We start from the raw sequence: 21,094 nt of genomic DNA on the forward strand, positions 1-21,094 counted from the left end.
GGGGCTGCGGCCGCTGGCCAGACTCTTCCTTACCTTGCTGTGCAGGGGCGCGGCCAGCTGTTGCTGCTTGGCGATGTTCTCTGCCAGGCACCAGCACACCCCTCTTCTTCTGCTCCCGTGAGTGCGCCTCCAACGTGAATAAGCACTCCGCCTTCTGACGTCAGGGCAGAGGGAGAGAGGCCGGTCAGCGCTGCGCCCCCGCTCCGGGGGCTCCCAGGCCCCAGCCCATCTCGGAACTCTCCAGGGTGTGTGTGTCTGTGTGTGTGTGTGTGTCTGTGTGTGTGTGTGTGAGGGTGAGGCTGCCGCCCGCCACTGCCACCGCCACCCCCGGGAGGGGTGGGTCCACTAAAAGCCACAAATGCATGCTAATCCCTGGTGGCATCGAGGCAGCTGGAGGGGCGGGAAAGCCGGCTCGGTGGGGGACCAGATGGCCAGCTGAGTCCCGTGTCCAGGGGTGGGGAGCAGAGAGCAGAGAGCCCTGGGTCAGGAGAGATGAGGTCACCCCCGGGACAGGCAGCACAAAGCAGCAGTTGGGGTGGATGTGTGTGTGCAGGGGTGTGGGGGGGGGTAACGGGAAACCTGAGGGCCTGGGTCTCTGCCCCCCCCACTTTGTGGTGATGCATCCGATCACAAGGCCAAGGTCGGGTGGGGGGGTCGGGGGGACCCTCCCGATTGGAGGGACCTAGAAGCAATTCAGGACCCTTTGCCGGGTCCTTGGTGGGAAGTCCTGCTGCTCCCGCCAGACTGACCAGGGACGCTCGGTCCCTTCGAGCCTGCTCTCGTGCCCATCATTTATTCATGGCGGGGGGCTGGTCTCTCAGAGGGGGCTTAGGCCCTCACGCCGGCGAGTCTCTGCCAGCCAGGTGGGTGGTTCAGTGCAAAGGCCCGGGACACGATGTGGATTTCTAGCATCCCTGCACCCCCACCCCAGCTGTGCTTGTGGCCACACCTGGCAGTGCTGGTGGCGGGGGTGGGATGGGGGGGTAGAGGGGGGGGAGAGGGCTCCAGAGCCACAGCTGCTGGTGGTGCTCAGCGGGACCAAGTGGCACCAAGAATCAAACCCAGGTTTGGGGGCTGGAGCGATAGCACAGCAGGGAGGGCGTTTGCCTTGCAGGGGGCCGACCTGATTCCCAGCATCCCATATGGTCCCCTGAGCACCGCCAGGAGTAATTCCTGAGTGCAGAGCCAGGAGTAACCTTTGTGCATTGCAGGGTGTGACCCAAAAAGCAAAAAAAAAAAAAAAAAAAAAAAAAAAAAACAGGTTTGGCACAAGCTAGGCATGCACCTAACCACTGCACCCCCTCCCGCCCCCTCTGCTTCCGTTTCAGTGACTCTTCAGCCTTGTTGGGGACTGCAGTCTCTCTGGACTCCCCAGCTTGGCTAGAAAGTTCTAGAGACGCCTTTCTCATTGGCGCCCCAAGCAGAGCTCGGCCAGCAGGGTCCTGGCTAAGCGAGGGCTCCCCGGAGGGATTGGGGGGGGAGGTGGTCAAATCCAGGCACAGGTCCCCTCCCCAGGGGCCACGGGCAGCCAGGGAGACGCCCGACAGCAGCCAGAGGTACAGGCGCGGAGGGGAAGAGGTGCCAAACAGATGCCCTTCGCTGGCCGGCCTCCACCTCCCGGCCTCAGCCATCGGGGGCTGCGAGTGCCTCCTGATGCTGCTGGAATCTGATTCTGTCCCCCCCACCCCCCCCAGAGCTGCCGTGAGATGAGCTCAGCGCGGGAGCCAGCGGGGACCGGGAGGAAGACCACGTACCCCGCCAGGCCAACCTCGTCCCACGCCGGGGCAGGCCTGGGCAGCATCCCAGCTGTGAGCCTTCCCAGCTGCTGACCTCAGGAGACAGGTCAAGCGGGATGGCAGGCCCAGCCGCGGCCTCTCGGAGCAAGGGAGGCCCCGCCAGGCTCCCCGGGAGACTCAGGGCTACGGCGAGATGCGGCGGGGGGGGGGGGGGGGGGAGTCACAGAGACCTGAGCTCCTCCCTGGGGCAGGCCTTCCCGCTCTGTCTCTGTTTGGGGGGCTTCCCGGGGCTCCAGCCCTCTCGGCGGTCTCCCCAGGCCAGCGAGGGGCTTCTCACAGGGAAGACTGAGCCAGGAGGCAGGCCGCAAGGAAAAGGCTCGGGAGAAATCACTCCCCGGGGTGCCAGGGTGAAGGCGCCGGCTGTGGTCACCAACAGCCGTGAGCCTAGAGACCCCCTGCCCACGGGGAGCACCCCGGCCCAGTGAGCTAAGAGCCACCAGGAGGGGATCCCAGCCGCCCCCGCATCCAGCCAGCACTGCTTGAATTGTCCCCAGCTCACCCACCCAAAAGAAACTGCTCACTGCAGAAGAAGATCAGATCAAAGGCTGTGAGCAGGGTGAGGGGTGTGTGTGTGTGTGTGTGTGTGTGTGTGTGTGGTGGGGGGGGGGGTTGGGGGGGAGCTGACATCACTTGGGGATATTTTCCACTCCGGGGATCCAAGGCAGCCCTTGGGGTGCCACCCCTCTGGGCCCAGCGTCCTCCCTCCCCTGTGGCATTCCCAGGGTGTCGGCCACTTCTGCGCTGCATGGAATCTTCCGGAAGTCATCAGTACAAACCTCAGTGGGAGACGGAAGGCGGCCATGCCCAGGCCTAATGGTGTGGGTGTGGGTGGAGGGACATCCTGCAAACCCTGTGACTCCCACTTAGTGTAGGCTTGTCCCCTTCCCAGAACTCCCCAGGGGGGCCATGTAGGAGCAGGCCTGAGTGCCCTCTGCCCCCTGTCACTGCCCCTGCCAGGACAGGCTGTGGCACTGATTCGGGCCATCCTAGGGGTGGGGGGGGTCCCTCGCCCACCTGTACCACAAACCCCTTCCCCCTGGACCCCCGACTGCTTCCTGACTTCCTGCTGTGAAGGGTGGGGAGGTGGTGGTGGTAATAGTCCTTTTATGTCATTATCTGCTTCTAAAAGCACTTCCCCAGCCATGTCCTGAGCCCTCTCGGAATCTGCCGGTTCTGGTTCTCTCCCCGTCCATGAAGAGGCGAGAGTGTGGAGGCTGCTTTGCCTTTTTCATGGAAAAGTCAGGGGGTACCCCTGGGGTCGCATCCCCAGTGAGCCACAGAGAGGGAACTCAAGGGGAGGGTGAGGAAAAACACCTGCACAGACCCTCAGACCCGGGGAGGCCCCACCCCTAGATCTGGGGAGACCCCACCCCCAGACCCAGACCCAGGAAGCCCCACCCCCAGACCCTGGCGTTACCCTCCTTGTCGGGGCCACTGGTAGGCCGGCAAAGTACCAGCACCTCGGAAAAAGAACTGCAGGGACAGCTCAGGGAACTGACAGGCACACCCAGAGTTCTACTGGGGGCACTTCATGGACCCCGCCCCCCCCACACCGCCCACACACCAAGCAGCACCAGGTGTGCCCCCACTGGCCCCAGCCTTGCTGGCCTTGAGCTGCACTGCAGTGAACCTTCCCGGCGAGACCCCCCATCACCTGCACAGGTCCCCTGAGTGCTGGGCGAGCCCCTGACCCCCCCCCCAAATAAAAACCCACACAGGCCAAACCAAACCAAACCCAGAGAGCCTCAGTGCCGGCCGACGGGTCACAGGGTTCGGGGACGCTTTCTGCCCAGCTCTGCCCAGCACGTGCCCCTGGGGCCCCTCGGACAAGCAGCAGGAGCACCCCACGCCACATGGGCAGCGGGACCCTGAGACCCCCGCCTCACGGTGCCCCACGGTGCCCCGCGGCTGTGTCCCACCCTGGAAGGCCCCTGTGAGCAGCTGCGGTGGTCTCCGTCCTCCTGAGAGCCACAAGCCCAGCCCTGCCTGCCCTGCATCCCCCGGCCCCAGGCTCCGGGAAGTCCTGTTTCTCCGCCGGCCTGGCCACAGCATGGGTCACCCTCAGCAGCCGTGTACAGGGCTGGGGCGCGGCCGCCCTTGGTGGGGGATGTTCAGGACAGCACCCCGGGCCCGGGAGTTAAACCTGGGCTGGGTCCGTGCAGAGACTGCTGGCTGGGATGGGCGACATCCGGGAAGGCCTTTGCTCGCCAAACTCTCTCAAGAGGAGTTTCACAGGCTGGGTCAGCAAGGGGGGGGGGAGAGAGAGAGGGAGAGAGAGAGAGAGGAGAGAGAGAGGGGGGGGAGAGAGAGAGGGAGAGGGAGAGAGGGAGAGGGAGAGAGAGAGAGAGGGAGGGGGAGAGAGAGAAGGAGAGGGAGGGGGAGGGGGAGGGAGAGAGAGAAGGAGAGAGAGAGGGAGAGGAGAGAAGAGGAGAGGAGAGAAACAAGAGAGAGTGGGAGAGAGCATGAGAGAGAGGAGAGAGGGGAGAGAGAGGATGAGAGAGAAAGAGGAGAGAAAAGAGAGGAGAGAGAGGGAGAGAGGGGAGAAAGAGAAAGAGAGGATGAAAGAGAGAGGAGAGAGAGGGAGAAAGGGGAGAGAAGAGAGAGGAAGAGAGGAGAGAGGGAGAGAGGATGAAAGAGAGAGGAGAGGGGGGAGAGAAGAGAGAGGAGAGAGGGAGAGAGAGGGAGAAGGAGAGGGAGAGGGAAAAGGAGAGGGAGAGGGAGGGGGAGAGGGAGGGGAGAGGAGAGAAGAGAGAGGAGAGAGACGAGAGAGTGGAAGAGTGGGAGAGAGCATGAGAGAGAGGAGAGAGAGGGGAGAGAGGATGAGAGAGAAAGGAGAGGAAAGAGAGGAGAGAGAGAGGGAGAGAGGGGAGAAAGAAAAAGAAGATGAAAGAGAGGAGAGAGGGAGAAAGAGGAGAGAAGAGAGAGGAAGAGAGGAGAGAGGCAGAGAGGATGAAAGAGAGGAGAGAGGATGAGAGAGGAGAGAGGAGAGTGGGGAGAGAGGGAGGAGAGGGGAGAGAGGAGAGAAAGGGAGAGAGGGAGAGAGAGGGGAGAGAGGAGAGAGCAGAGTGGGGAGAGAGAGGAGAGGGGGAGAGAAGAGAGAGGAGAGAAAGGGAGAGAGAGAGGAGAGAGGAGAGTGGGGAGAGAGGGAGAGAGGGAGAGAGGAGTGGGGAGAGAGGGAGAGAGGGAGGAGAGGAGAGAGGAGAGAGAGGGAGAGAGAGAGAGAGAGGAGAGAGGAGAGTGGGGAGAGAGGGAGAGAGAGAGGAGAGTGGGGAGAGAGGGAGAGAGGGAGAGTGGGAGAGAGGGAGGAGAGGAGAGAGAGAAGAGAAAGGGAGAGAGAGGGAGAGAGAGGGGAGAGAGGAGAGTGGGGAGAGAGGGAGAGAGCGCCAGTGCCCACCTGGTGGAAAGGCCAACTGTCTCCATCTGCCTGAACCAGTGCTTCCCCGTCACATCCCCGCCCCCCCCCGCACCCCACCCCTTCACCTATTTCTCGGGCCCTGCCTGTGAACCATCTCTCCTCCTCCACTCGGGACCCCACAGAACCACCTCAGCGCTGGGGCCCAGGGCCCGCACCCTCCCGGCCGGATGCCAAGACCAGGACCTGGCAGGCCGGGCCGCCCCACAGCATGGCCTGGGGTGCTCTCGGCTTGGCCCAGGTGCCGCAGCACAGATCCGGGAAACCTGAAGCCCCCCCGCCCCTCCCACCGGAAAGCCCAGCGCCCCTCCCCACCCACCGTGCCCGGCTCCGGAATTAACGTCATCTTTGGAAACACAGGGGGAAATAAAATCAATAAGACCCGTCTGTTGGGGCTTGGCAAAGGTTCTCTTTGAAACCCAGTTCTCCGGATGTGACCCTGGGGAGCGGGGGTGGGGGGAGTTGGGGGAGACGCGGCTCCCACTGTCCCTCCAGATGAGAAAGCTCAGGCTCAGGGAGAGAAACGTCGGGTGGGCCAGGCGCCGAGAGGCCAAAGCAGGGCTCCCCCCGGAACCCGTGTAACTGCTGACGCCCGTGGGCCCTCTTAGCGTTCCCTCGGGGATCTCTGTCCCGCCGGGGCGCGGCGCCTAATGGAGAGTAAGTGACTCTGAGAGCTCTGTCGCCCCCCCTACCACCACCAGCACTGCCGCCACCAGGCTGGCTCCCAGCTCAGCTGCCCCCCGCTGCGGCCCGCCAAGCACTAGCCCGGCGGCACTAAGTGTCTGGGCACGGTTCTCACCGACTCGCACCCATCTCTCCGTGACAACATCCTGGCCGGGGCACTCACGGAGACCATCAGGGCCGGCCGCCACGGCGGGGCCCTCGGAGAGGACTCAGACAGGTCAAGGCCAGCTCAGACGCACGTCCAGGGCCAGATGCCTCCCCACACCCCCTCCCCAAACACCAAAGTGAAAAGGCAGCTGAGCTAGAGAAAGGACCACGGAGTAAATGACGCTCGGAGGGCTCGCTCGGGATGGGAGACGTGTGCTGAAAGCAGACTATGGGCCAAACAGGATGGCCACTTAGTTCCCGTCTTGCAAACATTAACACCCAAAAGGACAGAGAAAGTAAGAGGGAATGTGCCTGCCACAGAGGTGGGAGGTGGGGGGTCTACAGCGGGGGAAGGGGGGATGGGGGAGGTGGCCGGAGGGATACTGGGAACACTGGTGGTGGAGAATGGGCACCGGTGGAGGGATAGGTACTCATCATTGTATGACTGAAATGTACTCACGAAAGTCTGTTAACTGTATCTCACGGTGATTCATGAAAAAAAAAAAAAAACACCAAAGCCAGATTCTTAGATCAGTGGCGTTGGCTTCTGGGTCCAGGTCCTCAGAGGGGTCCAGAGCTCCCTTTGCCCATCTCTCCCCTCTCCCCCCCTTGACACCTCAGTCCCCTAAAGCAGCGTTTTTCGGGGGTTATGGCTGTTCCCCCGGAGGCACTCGGGGCGCTGCTACAGGCCCCAGGCGTGGTGGCCCTGTGCCTGCTCTGGGTCTCTGCGCCCTTGTGTTCCTGGGGGGGAGGCTTCTCTCGAACCCCTTCCTTGCTGCCGCCCTCGGTGCTCAGCCTTCTCCGCTGCCCCTTCCGAAGACCCTTCCCGGGCTGGGGCGACGGCTCTGAAGCCAGTCGGGGGCTACAGGCTGCTGAGTGGCTTTGCGGGGACTGAGGGGCACTGGACTGGGACAGCAAAGACCCCGAGGGGGCCAAGGGTGGTTTAAGTTATGCCCACCAGGGCTCCCCTGCCGGGGTGCCTCGGAGTTACTGCCTCCGGCCTGACCGGGCTTTCTGGGTGCCGTGGAACGCCTGCTCTGATTCGTCTCTCCAGCCCTGCCTTCTTTTGGGGGGACCACTTGCCTTCTAGGCAACCTGGGAAAACCGCTGGCCACGGTCCTGGAGGAGCCGCGGGCCTGGGGTCTGCACAGGGTCCCCGGGCCTCTGAGTTAGGCCTGTCTGAGGCTGGGGAGCGGGCAGGGCCCCGCCGCCCCCTCCTCACAGAGCCGAGAGACAGCCCACTCCACGGGCGGAGCAGACAGCAGATTTTGCCTATGGGGGGGCCTGGGTGTAAGCCCCAGTGCCACAGGGTCGCCCTGAACACCACAAAGGGGTGACCCCCAAGCACAGCGCCGGGGGTACGGGAGTGGTCCCTGTGCACCCCCAAACAAACACTAGCCCAAGAGAAAAGAGAAAGCCGGGAGAGAAAGGATTGCCTGACTGGGGCACCTCGATACCTCGTGAAGCCCCTCGCCGGGCACCGGGCACCGGGCACCGACAGGAAGAAAAGCCGCAGCCCCCACCCGCTGGATCAATACTCCATGGCGCCCCGCAGGGCCAAGCACTGCCCTGCTCCCCGGAAGCTTCCGGCGAGCAGAAGTGCCCGGCGCTGGGAAAGACGCACTCAGCTTGTCGGGCTGCTGGCCTGGCCTTCCAGGACCCGGAACAAGATTTCAGGCCGAGCCAGGGGGACCCCCCAAGGCAGAAGGGGCTGTGCCCTCCGGCTCCTCCCCACCCGCCTCCCCATTCTCCCATGATAGCCCCAAAGGGCTAGCGACGTCCTGTGGCCCGACGGCACGGACTGATAGAAATTAGAATAGTTGGGGGTGACCCCCCCATACACACACACACAGGGCCTCTGGGCCACGTGGGCAGCCAGCGTCCCTCGCTCAGCTCTGACCAGGTCACGGCCCTACAGAGCCCTCAACCATCCCCAGGAGTTCCGTCTCGCCAGCTCTGTCTCCTCCCTTGCAGGGTCTGTCCACCCCAGGGGGGACCCCCTGCCCCTCTTCTCCTAGTCAGGAATGGAGGACCGCTTCTCAGCTGCACACGACACTCCCTCGCCCCCAAGACAGGCTCCCGGGTTTGGGGCAAGAGCGCCTGGCCCGGAAGCAGAAGGCAGGAGCGGGTGTGATGAGTGCCTGGAGCAGAAAGCACCCCCCACCCGCCTTAGCAGAGACCCCAGGCTCGGGGCAGAGCATGCACCGAACGAGGAACAGAAATTAGATGGCTCTGCTCGCTCCACTTTTCACGCCCCCAAACCGCCCCCCCCCCATGAAACCATTGATTTAATGGTATTTTATCTCCCCAACTGCATCCAGCAGTAAATGGTTTATCTAATTGCTCAGCGGAGGCAAAGTACTGTCCATCGGAGCTTCCGCTCGAACCCGAACGAATGGGGCTGCTCCCAGCCCCAGGAGGCACTCACTCCCGCCCCAGACACGGACACCCCAGGCTTCCCCCAGCACCACTTTCCGGGGCGGGCCCGGCAGAGAACACGAGCTTCAGGGTCCCCGGAACAGGGACTAGAAGAACCCTTGAGGGGCTCCCGACGGGGCGGCTTCCTGGAAGATGATGAACGAAGAGGCGGGAACAAGAGGAGCAGGGCGGGGAGCCGGAGCTGGCTGGGGGCTGCGACTGTTTCGCAGGCGTGAGGTTGTGCCTCTGATCCCCGAGGCTGCCCCCCGGAGCCAAGAGCCATCCCCCTCACCCCCGCAGCTCTGCTGTGTGAGCCCGGCAGCGCCACTCTCTCAGCACCCCACAAGCAAAATCTCCAGCTGCAGCACGCCCAGGTGTGTGGGGGACCCCTGCCCCTCGCAAGGGTGCGACCCCCCACCCCCCACGGCGAGCACTACTGCTAGAAGGACGAGATGCAAATACTGTAGCCAGGCATGCACCCCTGAGCGTACGTGTGAGTGTGTGTGAGTGTGTGTGTGTGTGTGTGTGTGTGTGTGTGTGTGTGTGTGTGTGTGTGCGCACCTCAACGACAGCCAGAATGTGCGTTAGCACTGCCACTCAGGGAGGACAGACCCCGGCGAGCACCCAGGTTGAGTACACACTATGCCCGACCTTGTCATTGCAATAACCACACCAGCTATGGGAAGGTGGGGTAGGGGGGCATCTAAAAAAATTAGAGGTGCTGAGGGCTGGAGCGATAGTACAGCAGGTAGGGCATTTGCCTTGCATGCGGCCAACCCAAGTTCGATTCCCAGCATCCTATATGGTCCCCTGAGCACCGCCAGGAGTAATTCCTGAGTGCATGAACCAGGAGTAATCCCTGTGCAATGCTGGATGTGATACAAAAAGAAAAAAAAAGTTGAGGTGTACCATATAGGGTTCCCTGAGCACAGAGCCAGGAGTCAGTCCTGAGCACAGAGCCAGGAGTCAGCTCTGAACACTGCCAGGTTCTGGCCCCAACATACAACAAACCAATAGATAGAACCTGGGAACTCTCTGGGAAAGGAGCTAAAGAAAGACGGGTGATGTGGGGCTGTCAGGCAACCCCCCTCCACACCAGACGCACAGCCCCCCTCAGCCCCTCAGAGTCGGTGCACGGCCCACTGCCCTTCTTTAAGAGGGAGAGGCAGGCCCGGCCCTGGCCCCCGCCCAGCCCCAGAGCCCGTCTCTGCCTGGCCCCAGGCGCCCGGCCTCGGGACTCACCTCCGCCAGGTACAGCACGCAGAACTTCAGGTCCTCGGAGGAGCCTGGTGGGAGCAGAGGGTGAGCTGGCATTAGGGTGAGTCCCCCCCGGAGTCGTCCCCCCGCCCCGGAGTCCTCCAGCCCAGCCCACAGTACTGCCCCGAGGTGCCTGTGTGTGGGACTTCCTGGAAAAAGAGGAAGAGAAACGCAGGCGCTGAGGCAGGACCTCTAATAACTAACCAGGTTGAGTCACCGCCAGCCGGCGATGCCGCCCCAAGGAGCACCGCGGTCTCCCCGCGGGAGGAGGGGGCTCAGGAGCAGCCTCGGAGCCCCCGGCAGCCCTGCCTGAGCAGCGGGAGGGGGGTCTCCGCTTCCCGTGCTTCCTGCACACCTGCCCACTGGGACCCTGAGGTGACCCCCAGAAAACCAGGTTTCTCTTCCTTCCCTGCCCGCCTAAGTCACTTAATCCCTGGGTGGGTGGGTGGGAGGGGCGCAGGGCTTCTGTTTCCCACCAGGATTGCAGGTGGCAGGGGGAGAATCCGAGACCACCCGCCCCAGGTCCACCCTTGGCTGAGTCCCTCCGCAGTGTCCACTCAGCTCTGGCCTGGCAGCCTCAACTCAGCCACCCCCCATTTCTGCGCCAAGGATGGGCTCTGGAAGCCCAGGGAGCAAAAGGTGACCTCCACCACCCCCCCAGAAGTTTGAACCCCAAATGGAGAAAGGGACTGGGGGGGTGGGAGGGTGCTCTTTAGGCAGTGCCCAGGGAGAGAGTCAGGAGCAGCCAGCCTCCTCCTCTAGGACACTCCCCGGACCCCAGAACCTGGCAGCACTCTCCCCCTGCGACAGTGGCTGGGCAGTCCAGCAAACCCCCTGCGCAGGCTTCGGAAAGCAGCTAGGCCCCAGGGGTCTGAGCAAATGCTACAGGGCAGTGGGGGTCAGAGCGACAGAACAGTGAGGAGGGCGCTTGTCTTGCACTCGGCTGTCCTGGGTTCGATCCCCAGCATCCCAGACACTCCCCTGAGTGAGCCCTGAGCACAGAGCCAGGAGCAGGTCCTGAGCACCACTGGGTGTGACCAAACAAATGCACAGACAGGGACCGTGGGACGGGAGGGTCAGCAGAGCCAGGAGCTGGGCACTGTGCCGGGGAGTCCCAGCCCCTCGGGAGGGGCCACCGGGAGAAGGCAGAGACCCTGGGCAGCTGGACAGCTTGAGCCAGGGAGGAAGGGGATGCAGCCGGATTCTGTTCCCCAAACCACACTCATAGCCTATGGCTGGGGGGGGGCTCCTAACCCCCATGCCCACCCCACGCCCACCCCACCAGCCCTCGGGCTCCTCGAGGAAGCCGACCCCAGGTAGATCCCCCAACACACTCCTGCCCCCGAGAAGGCGTCAGGGAGTCCAGAACCAGTCTCAGAGCCAAGCTGGGTGGAACGGAGAAAGGGGCCGAGCCAAGGGATCAGAAGAGGAGAGAGGAGCTGGAGTGATAGGACAGTGGGCACAGCGCTTGCCTTTCACACGGCCAACCCGGGCTCAATCCCTGACACCCCATACGGTCCTCCGAGCAGAGCCGGGAGTGAGCCCGGAGCACCGCCAGCTGTGCTCCCGTAAACTCCTCCCATGCAAAAACAAAAAAAGAAAGAAAAAGGAAATAGAAGAAGAGAAGAGAAAAGAAAAAGGAGAGAGTGAAGTGGAGGGGGGGGGAGGCTGGAGCGATAGCACAGCGGGTAGGGCGTTTGCCTTGCACACAGTTGACTTGGGTTCGATTCCCAGCATCCCAAATAGTCCCCCAAGCACCGCCATGAGTAATTCCTGAGTGCAGAGCCAGGAGTAACTCCTGTGCATTGATGGGTGTGAGCACCCTACCCCCCAGAGAAAAAGACCTGGGGTGGGCCAGGCCCCTCAGAGTAAATTCTGAGCAGCTCCCTAAGCAGAAGTATTCCTGGGGCCAGTGCTACAGCCAGAGCCAGATAAAAATACCCCCTAGAAGGCTGGTGAGAGAATACAGAGGTTAAGGTGTTGTCTGAAATGCTGCTGAGCCTGGCTTGATCCCCCACACCCCATAGGGCCCCCAGAGCACTGCCTGGAGTGATCCCTGAGCACTACCACCAGTAAACCCTGAGCGGACGCGGCACCCAAGCAAATATCCCACAAGCAAATGTGGGTTCACTCTGGAATCAGAATAAGTTCTCTACTTCTCTCCATCCAGAGATGGGTGCCGGTGGGTGGGGGTGTCCGCGCAGCCCACCTCTGGCTGCACTGAGGGTGGAGGCTCGGAAGGCTAGCTAGGGCTGCTTTCTTTTGTTTCAGAAGCTGAGTTGGGCTGTTTCCCCGACTTTGCCCGAGCAGCAGGCCACCGGGGTCTCGGAAGAGGAAGAAACGCTGGAGTCGAAGGCCAGCAGCGGGGAGGGGGGCTTCTTGGACCCCCCCCCCCGCAGAACGAGAGGAAGGGCTGGGAGGGAGGGGGCGAGCGTGCCTGCCAGGGGCCTGATGAGTCCGCTTGCCCCCCCTCCCCCACCACTTTCCTGCCATCCCCCTCCCCCTCCCCTCGTCCCTCCTCCCGCCAAGCCCCTTCCTAAAAGCCCGTTGTGGTTGCCCCTCCAAGAAGGACAGAATGGGGGCAGAGCTCAGCAGGGCAACCAGCCTTGGGAGCCAGGGGGGCTGGGCAGGAATGGCAGATGCAGCGTGCCAGACAAGCCCCAACCCCCCACCGCCTCCCGGAAGCCCTCGGGAAGGCTGGACTCGGAGCTCTGCAGAGCGGGAGGGGAAAGGACAGCGAGACGCGTGCATGCAGGCCCTGCAGAACACAGCAACGAGACTCTCACGTTGAACCTGTCCCCGGCTCCCTGGCCCCACCCAGCAGGAAAGTGTGGGCTGGGCAGGGGGATCCCCAGTTGGGGGCGCCAACACCACCAGCACCGCCAGCTGGGTGAGGCCCAGCGGGGATTTTCCATCCCAGGTGCGAGAGCTCCCTGGAGACCCAGGAAGGGACTCGGGCTCGCACGAGGTTGGCACTGGGGATCTCCAAAGCCCCAGCCGGGCCGGCCCGGCCTCCCCGCCCCCTGCCCCGGTATATCTCTCCCCATCTCCCTCCACTACGCCCCGCCTCTCCTGACCCCCCACCCCGATGGCCCAGACGGAGCGAGCACTGAGTGTGGGCCCCCGGGAACACCAGCACACCCGCTCTGCAGCAGTGGGGACTTCCATTGAACTTGGGCACCCCGATGCCCAAGGGGGGGTGGTTGAGGGCCCCGGCTGGACATTTCCAGGCCATCCCACAGCAGGCCAGGAAGACACACAGAGGGCGGGCGCTGGCCAGGCAGAAACAAAGAGCCGTGGAGACCCTGGGCAGGAAGAGGCCACAAAGGGGCCAGCAGGCAGCCTTCGTCCTGACAGTTGGCCAACCCTCGGGTGTTCCCACCACTCGGCTGGTCAGCCCCGCGGGCCCAGGCAGGAGCCCCACCCACCCTCGGCCAGTGGGCCAGTCATCTCGGGTGGGGGCAGGGGAGGCTCTTCCCAGGGCCCCCGGGGTCCTAAAGGTCTCTCGGCCACACCCCCAGGCCTCAGGCCACGCCCACAGACCTTCCGGAACCAAGGAGAGCCGGGGCTCTGCGCAAGGACACTGTAGCCAAGGCCAGGCCAGCCCCCTGCAGGGTGGAGGCTTCTCAGGGACAGCCCTGGGAGGGGGCTGTGGGGCTTGGGAAAAACTGGCAGCCCCTCACCCTTGTTTCTCCATCAGCTCAAGGGCCCTCCCCACCAGGAGCCACACGGAGCCCAGGCCCCGACCTCCCAGCTGCTACCCCTGGTCCTCCAAGTGCTCCCCCGCCTCCCTCTCCCCCACCCTGCCCGGCCCCCTTCTTCCCCTCTTGCTTCGTAGCAGGCGGCCAAGCAAACAAGCGATCTGGGCTGGCAGCCCAAATGACAAGTGTGACAGAGAGAGAAAGGGCCTCATAATCACGCAGCACACAGTAGCCCGCACTGCCCCCAGACTTCTCAAAGCTGCCCGGGTCCTAGATGGTCTGAACTGGCAGTGGGAGAGAGGGAGGGATTGCCCTCCCAGCGTGAGTGTGCATACATGTGATCATGTGCATACATGTGTGTGAGTATATGTGTGCATGCACGTGTCTACATGTGTGTGAGTGTTGTGCACATGTGTGTATATGGCTGTGGGCATACACATGTCTGAGAGTATGAATTGTGTGCATGCATGTGTGTGAGTGTATGAGCATGCATACATGTTTGTACATGTCTGTGACTGTGTGCATACACTTGTGAGAGTTTGTGCTTGAGTGTGTGCATACATGACCGTGTATACAAATGTCTGAGTGTGTGTGCATACATGTCTGAGTGTGCATGACTGTGTATACACATGTTTAAGTGTGTATGCATGTGTTTTGTGCATATATGCAGGGGTGTACATGCATGTACATGCATGTATGTGCACGTACATGTGTGATTGTGTACATACATGTATGAGTATGCATATGAATCTGCATGATTGTGTACACACATATCTAAGTGTAATGATGTTCATACACACGTGTGTGAGTGTACATGCATGTGTGTGGATGTGCATGTGTACACGAGCATGTATATGTGTGTATGCATGTATAGTATATATGTGTGTATATACTAGTATGTTCACATGTTCACATGTGAGTGTATGTGAGTGTGCGTGTGTATGAGTATGAGTATACCGTAAGCATGTGTGAGTGTGTCTATGAGTGAGTGTGCCTATGAGTGTGTGAGTGTGCCGTGTGTGAGCGAGTGTGCCCTGTGTGCCTGTGAGCGTGCGGGGGTGGGCAGGGCTGGGCTGGGCAGCAGGAAAGAGGAGGGCAGGGTCCCAGGAGCAACCACCTGGCCCCTCCCGTGGGTGTGCGCGTTGGGGGCGGGCCCCTGGGAGGTCAGGGCTGGCCCGCACCTCACTCTGCCCGAGGCAGATGCCAGGGGAAACACGCCCCGGGCCGGCGAGGGCGGGAGAGGCAGCGGCCGTGGAGAGCACTGACTTCCCGAGGCGGCTCGCGTGGAGGTTCCCACACTGCCGGGGTTCTCGGGGGAAGAACGGGGAGGGGGGGCCACTGAGCTCACGGCTCGGGCTTGCCCACCGGCAGGAAGTCGCCGGGAGCAGAATGCGTCAAAACAGAATTCTTGGGCTGGGCACGGCTCCCCTCCCGAGGCCCCCTTGCTCCAACAGGCCTGTTGTTGTTTTCATACGTCTGGGAGAGGAAACCGGGCCCCTCGCAGCCGAGGCCGGAGACCGCAGGCGCCAAACCAAACGCGGCCAGCGGCCTCTGGGCGGCTTCCCAGCCACCTGAGCAACCCGGCTCGGTGGAAAGTTTGCCGGGTAGGTAGAGACACAACTTCATGCTCCCACGTGCTCGGGGCGCCAGCCGCATCCCAGGCCCTGGCCCGGGGGCTGCAGAGGGGAGAGAGAGCTGGGCACCCCCGCGTCCTGGACGTGTGGCGGGAGGACGGTCACCGAGGTGCAGGCCAGCACCCACCCAGGGCACCCGAGTCACCACGGCTGCCGCGATTCTATTAGTCTCCCGGGTCCCCCACGAACAGGTGGGCTCAGAGCTGCAGAACAGCATGCCCCGGACAGGGAGGGCTGGGCCAAGATTCCGACAGAGCCGCTCCCCACCCGAGCCCACCCCACCGCCTCCCTGAAGGAGAGCGAGAGAGGAGAAGACTTGCGGCAGAACTCAGGGGTCTGGGGAGAGATACCGAACATCAGGATGCCACAGAGCACGGGAGGGTCCAGCCTGGGGCAGCAGGCAGTGTCCAGTGGCCTCGCAGGGCTGGGCAAGGCCCACCACACACACACACACACACACACACACATACACACTCAATCAGCCTCTGGGTCCAGGGGCAACTGCACAGAGCTGGACCCACCTGGGCACACGGGCACCCACACCCCAGCAGGAGGGCAGAGGGACTGGCATGGGTGGAGTGTCCACTCACCTTCCTGCAGCTTCACGCTCTGCAGGTACAGGGGGTTCCTCAGCACGTTGCAGAGACCCGGCTCGTCTTCCTTGGTGAAGAGCAGCAGGTCCGAGTAGGCAAACAGGGTCACCTGCCGTGTTGGGAGAGCAGACACATGTGCGTGGAGACTCACATGTGTGGAGGTGCATGTGCGAACACACACACACACACACACACTCAGGCACTGGCAGCTCTGGGCTCCCGGTTGCTCAGCCCCCACTGGAGGCTCCGGGCCTGCGCCTGCCCCATGTCAGACGGGGCAGAACCAGGGATGTTAGTGGCCCCCGGGGAAAACCCTTCACCGCATTCCGAAGGGCACAGCCAGGCCAGACTCCAGGGGCGCCGCCTGCAAGCACCTGACCGCTGCCTTCGCACTCCTCAGAGCAGGAAAGCACGAGCAGAACCTAAAGGCCACTCAGATCCGCCTCCCCCCACGGTGCCCCCAGAGCTGGACCTGGGGGTACAGGAAGAATCCCTTAGACGGGGTCCCCGGACCCTGCCCTCCCATGGCGACTGGGTAAGTGGGTTCAGTTCCCTGCACACCTCTCGCTTGGGCAAACAGAAGCGAGTCCTGTCGGGATTCCCTATAGACTCCCAGGACACGCTGTGTAGACTGAGGAGGGAAACACTCTACCTGGCAGGGGTTATCACCAAATTCCTGACGGGGCCCTTCCACCGCGTTGAAACAAATGATTGTGCAACTCGGCTCCCTCCCCCGCCAAAGGAGCCGGTCACTTACGCTCCAATACAGACGTGCACGTAACATTTATCGTTTTTCTGCGCTCACTGCTCCAAAAATAAAGGGGAAATCTATTTTTAAACATTATAGGTAAACCAAGAGTCATGCTCGGCATATTTCTAAAGGTTTCTGAAATCCACTTGATCCTCTTAATGCTGCTGCAGATTATGCTGTCCTTTGTGGCGTAAATCCTACCATGGCCTTCGGTCAAAAGCAATAAAATCCAATTTTAGATTCTCCCCGAGAAAACAGACGAGGCATTCTGCAAACTCCCCTCCGAGGTGTCAGAGCCTGGCACGTGATCTCTTCTTCTTCCAAAGAAGGCGGCCAGAAGAGATTGGCGGGTGCCAGCAAGGGCCTCGCGTGCACTGAATGAGAGCCGAGGCCGACGAGGGGCCGTGGGACAGGTGGTGCTTGGACTGTGTCCGACCCCCACCACCACCTCTGTGCTCTCTGACAGAACCTCTTTGCTTAAAACAAACGAGGCACCGGGACTCCCACGCAGAGAGGAACGAGAGACTAACGCCCGCTGCGTCCCAAAGGTAGGCTGCTGTGCCACTCTTAGAAAGATCGGACAAGGGATGTGAGCCAAACCGGAAATCAATTATCCATCACGAGTCGAAATAGTGCCAAGTGCAAAATACCTCGAGTGTACTGTGGCTTTGTGACTCGTGGCTGTGTGCCTCCCTCTAGGTGCACCTGGTTTCCCTTTTTAATGTCCGAGACGGTACACTCTCCACTCTAAAGGCTGGGGTTTTTTACTTCCTACCTTCCTAAACATTCTGTAATTTGGGGTGGAAAATTTGCTACTTCTGTCGTTTAAAAATAGACGTCCTAGAGGCCAGAGACAATAATAACGGGGCATTAAGGCTCTTAACTTGTCTAGCATGAAACTCATTGAGGTTTGATCCCTGGCATATGACTTTCAGAGCACCACCAGGAGTGATCCCAGAGCACAGAACCTAGAATAATCCCTTAGTATAGAGCCAGGAGTGATCCCTAAGCACAGAACCTGGAATGATCCCTTAGTATAGAGCCAGGAGTGATCCTGAGCACAGAACCTGGAATGATCCCTTAGTATAGAGCCAGGAGTGATCCTGAGCACAGAACCTGGAATGATCCCTTAGTATAGAGCCAGGAGTGATCCCTGAGCACAGCTGTGTCTGGCCCAAAAGACAGAGAAAGACTTAGAAAGACGAGCAGAGGAGACAACCATCACAAAGTAAAGGGAGGCAGGGCAGAGGGTCCCTGAGTCTAGCAGATTTGGGGAGGGGGACGACCCCCGAGTCTGTGCAGGGAAAGGAGAAGGCGAATCCCACTGGGCACACACTTACGCTCCCCACCCGAGGCAAGGGGTCGCTTCATGCAGCTCCAGACACCCCGATGGGGACAGCTGGTGGCGGAAAGGCTGGGGGGGGGGAGCCTGAAAAAGCCCCAAACGGACTGGACCCCCAAGAGAACTGGATAGACCGCAAGCAGGGAAAGGCCCTGGCAAGGTGAGCAAAGCGCCTGGCTCTGCCCTGGCCCCGGTCCCCAGAGCTGAGGGCCTGGTCTAGACGGGAAGCGATTACGGCCTCAATAAAGAATTTCCCGCCAAGGTCAGGTCAGGGAAAGGGCAGAGTGCCACACAGCAGGAGGCTGGGCATAAGGGCAAGCGTGCCAGGCGGGGCCCGGCTGGGTCCCCACATCTGCCCACCGAATAGACAAGCCCAGTCCCAGGGGCCTGCCACCTGCCTCAGCTGGCCCCGGGGAACACCTGGTGCTGGCCCACACTTGCTCCTGGGGTGCATCTGTTTCCCCAGGGGTCAAGGCTAAGGCCCAGGGGTCAAGGCTAAGGGAGCACTTGCCATGGGAGGGTCACTCTCCCAAGGAGCCCAAGGCAAGCCTCCGGCCGGGAATCCTGCCCCAAGGCAGGGCCCTGGTTAACGGTCAGTTCTAACAGACTGTGAGTGGAGTCCCAAGGCCACACTGCCAGAGCCTCGAGCGTGGGGCCTGGCACCACCTGGCACCACATGTGGATGCTCAGGAGCACAGGTGTAGACAGGTGTGTGTGTGGGGGGGGCTGTTCCAGCATGCAAATCTCCAGGTATATATATATATATATATATATATATATATATATATATATAAATTTTTTGTATTATACTTTTTGGGTCACATCCAGCAGTGCTCAGGGGCGACTCCTGGCTCTGCTTTCAGGAAATCACTCCAGGCGGTGCTCAGGGGACCATACGGGATGCTGGGAATTGAACCCAGGTCGTGCGAGACAAGCGCCCTACCCGCTGTACAAGGGCCCCAGCCCTCCCGGCGCACTCTTGAAGCTCGTGGCCTCAGGGGCAGCAGGTCCCCGTGTGGGACTGGACCAGCCCGAGCACGCTCAGGCCGGGCACCAGCAGGGGAGCGTTCCCAGCACCGCAAGTCCTGCTGAGGGAGGGGCTGAAGAGGGAATACAGCGTGTAGGGCATGTGCCTTGCACGCAGCCCACCCCGGCATCCCGTATGGTCCCCAAGCACCACCAGGAGCAACACCTGAGCCCAGAGCCAGAAGTGAGCCCTGAGCACCACCGGGTAAGGCCCCCCCCCCACAAAAAAAGAGTCTTCTTGGCTTCCGGGAGCACTTTTCTACCATTTCTTACTCGCCGGCAGTGAAGCCACTGCCTGGAGGTGCGAGGTGCCACCTCGACAGGCTTGAGAGGAAGTGGGTCTCCCACCCTCGGGAGAGTCCCAGGGAAGCCAGAGGCAGACCGTTCTGGCTGACCTCTGACCCCTGGTCTGAGGTCCGACCAGACCCCCAGCCTCTATCAGCTCTTGGGGCAGAGTCTTTCATGAGTTCTGGAATTGGTGTCTCTTGTCGCTTTTTTTGGTTTTCATATCTGAGCCACACCCAGCGGTGCTCAGGGGTCACTCCTGGCTGAGCCCAGGCTCGGGGGGGGACCCTACAGGGTGCCCGAGATTGAACCTGTGCGAGACACATGCCCTACTCGCCGCACTGTCCCTCTGGCCTCAAACTGGTGTTTATGTTTTGCCCTGACAACTACAGCAGACATACTTAGTCCCTGTTGTACATCCGGGGCGGGGTGGGGGGTGGGAGACTGAATTTATGTGACTTTTTCCAGATCATTCTTTTGCTCTTCACTGGGCGAAGATTGTGGGGACAGACTGTAACTCGCAGAGCCTCTGGCACACGCTGGGTTGTGTGTTTGCAAAGAGCCTGGCTCCTGGGAAGCCCCGCCGAGCCAGAGACCCTGGAGAACCCAGGGGTGTGGGCCAACTCACAGTGCCTCAGTTTCCTCACCTACAGGGGGGCTCCCGGAGCTGACTGGAATCAGGAACGTGAAGCGTGTGGGGGTGAGGCGATCCCCACTCGGCGGTGAGCAGGCAAACATGGGAATAACAGGGGGGGCCGCGTGTATTTCTGGGGGCTCTACTTCTTCCGAATCCTAGGACCTTCTGCCACACCTCACTTTCTTTTTTTTTTTTTTGGTTTTTGGTCATACCTGGCGATGCACAGGGGTTACTCCTGGCTCTGCACTCAGGAATCACTCCTGGCGGTGCTCAGGGGACCATATGGGATGCTGGGATTTGAACCCGGGTCGGCTGCGTGCAAGGCAAACGCCCTACCCGCTATGCTATCACTCCAGCCCCCACACCTCACTTTCTGATGCAACACAGGAACACCAAGCACAGCACCCTGTGACGTCTTGCCCCTAAAACTCAAATCCTGCTAACACACACACACACACACACGTACACACACACACATACACACACACACACACACACACAGCCAATTCAGTAGACAGACTGAGGTGCCTAAGAAAGTCCCCAAAGAAGAGGTCCTGGGACATGCAGGTGATGTCACGAGGCAGGGAAACACATGCTGGTCTCCCCAGAATTCTCCAGAAAGGGGCGGACTTTTGGAAGACATGGCTTCTAGTTTGAGAAATAAATATGGGATGTTCCAGAAAGGTGATTTTTTAATAGGGCTCTTGCAGCCTCCGATCACCCTGTCCTCATTGCTTCCACCAGATGCATACACACACATACATGGTCATACTCACATGCACACACTCTCACAATCACACACTCTCACAGTCACACAATCATACAGCCATATACTCTCTCACACATGCATACACTCTCTCTCAGACTCACACACACTCATTGTCACATACACACACTCTCACACACCTACTCTCACACACAGACACCCACACACAACATACACATTCTCTCAGACTCACACACTCACTCACATGCTCACAGAGACACTTTTATCCAGTCTAACACACAGTCTCTCACACATACAAACACATACACTCACGTACTCCCAGACACACACACATTCATACACACACACACACACACACACACACACACACTCAAAGTTCAGAGAACACTGAGGAAGCAGGAAGCAGTGCCCAGTGTACCCATCACTCAGAAAGCTCTTCGCTTTCTGCCTCCGAGTTTCCTGATCTTTCCACAGCCCTGTGCTGCTCACTCCAGCCATACCCTCCTGCCAGCCGTGAATAGGGCATGACCTGCAGAAAGCCGCCTGCCCTCCACCAAGACCTGGGCAGACAGTCGGGCCCGGGGCTCACCTTCCCGTCCCACACGGATGCCGCTTTCTGGAAGCTGGCTGGCTCGGGGAAAATGTGGGGGTGCATGAAATCCCCAGAGATCGGCAGAGCCAGCG

At 60.9% G+C, this 21,094-nt stretch overlaps 1 protein-coding gene across 1 annotated transcript in view; it reads right to left on the minus strand.

The window, feature by feature from the left end:
• The window catches only part of LOC101541401 (regulator of G protein signaling 3), a 75,718-nt gene that overhangs the window by 5,071 nt on the left and 49,553 nt on the right, over positions 1-21,094 (minus strand). Inside the window, 4 exon segments of the mRNA XM_055139753.1 lie at positions 34-99; positions 101-154; positions 9,700-9,743; positions 15,640-15,751. Of these exon segments, the coding sequence (XP_054995728.1) occupies positions 34-99; positions 101-154; positions 9,700-9,743; positions 15,640-15,751 (276 nt within the window).

Source organism: Sorex araneus, chromosome 1 (assembly GCF_027595985.1).
Source record: "Sorex araneus isolate mSorAra2 chromosome 1, mSorAra2.pri, whole genome shotgun sequence".
NCBI lineage: Eukaryota > Metazoa > Chordata > Mammalia > Eulipotyphla > Soricidae > Sorex > Sorex araneus.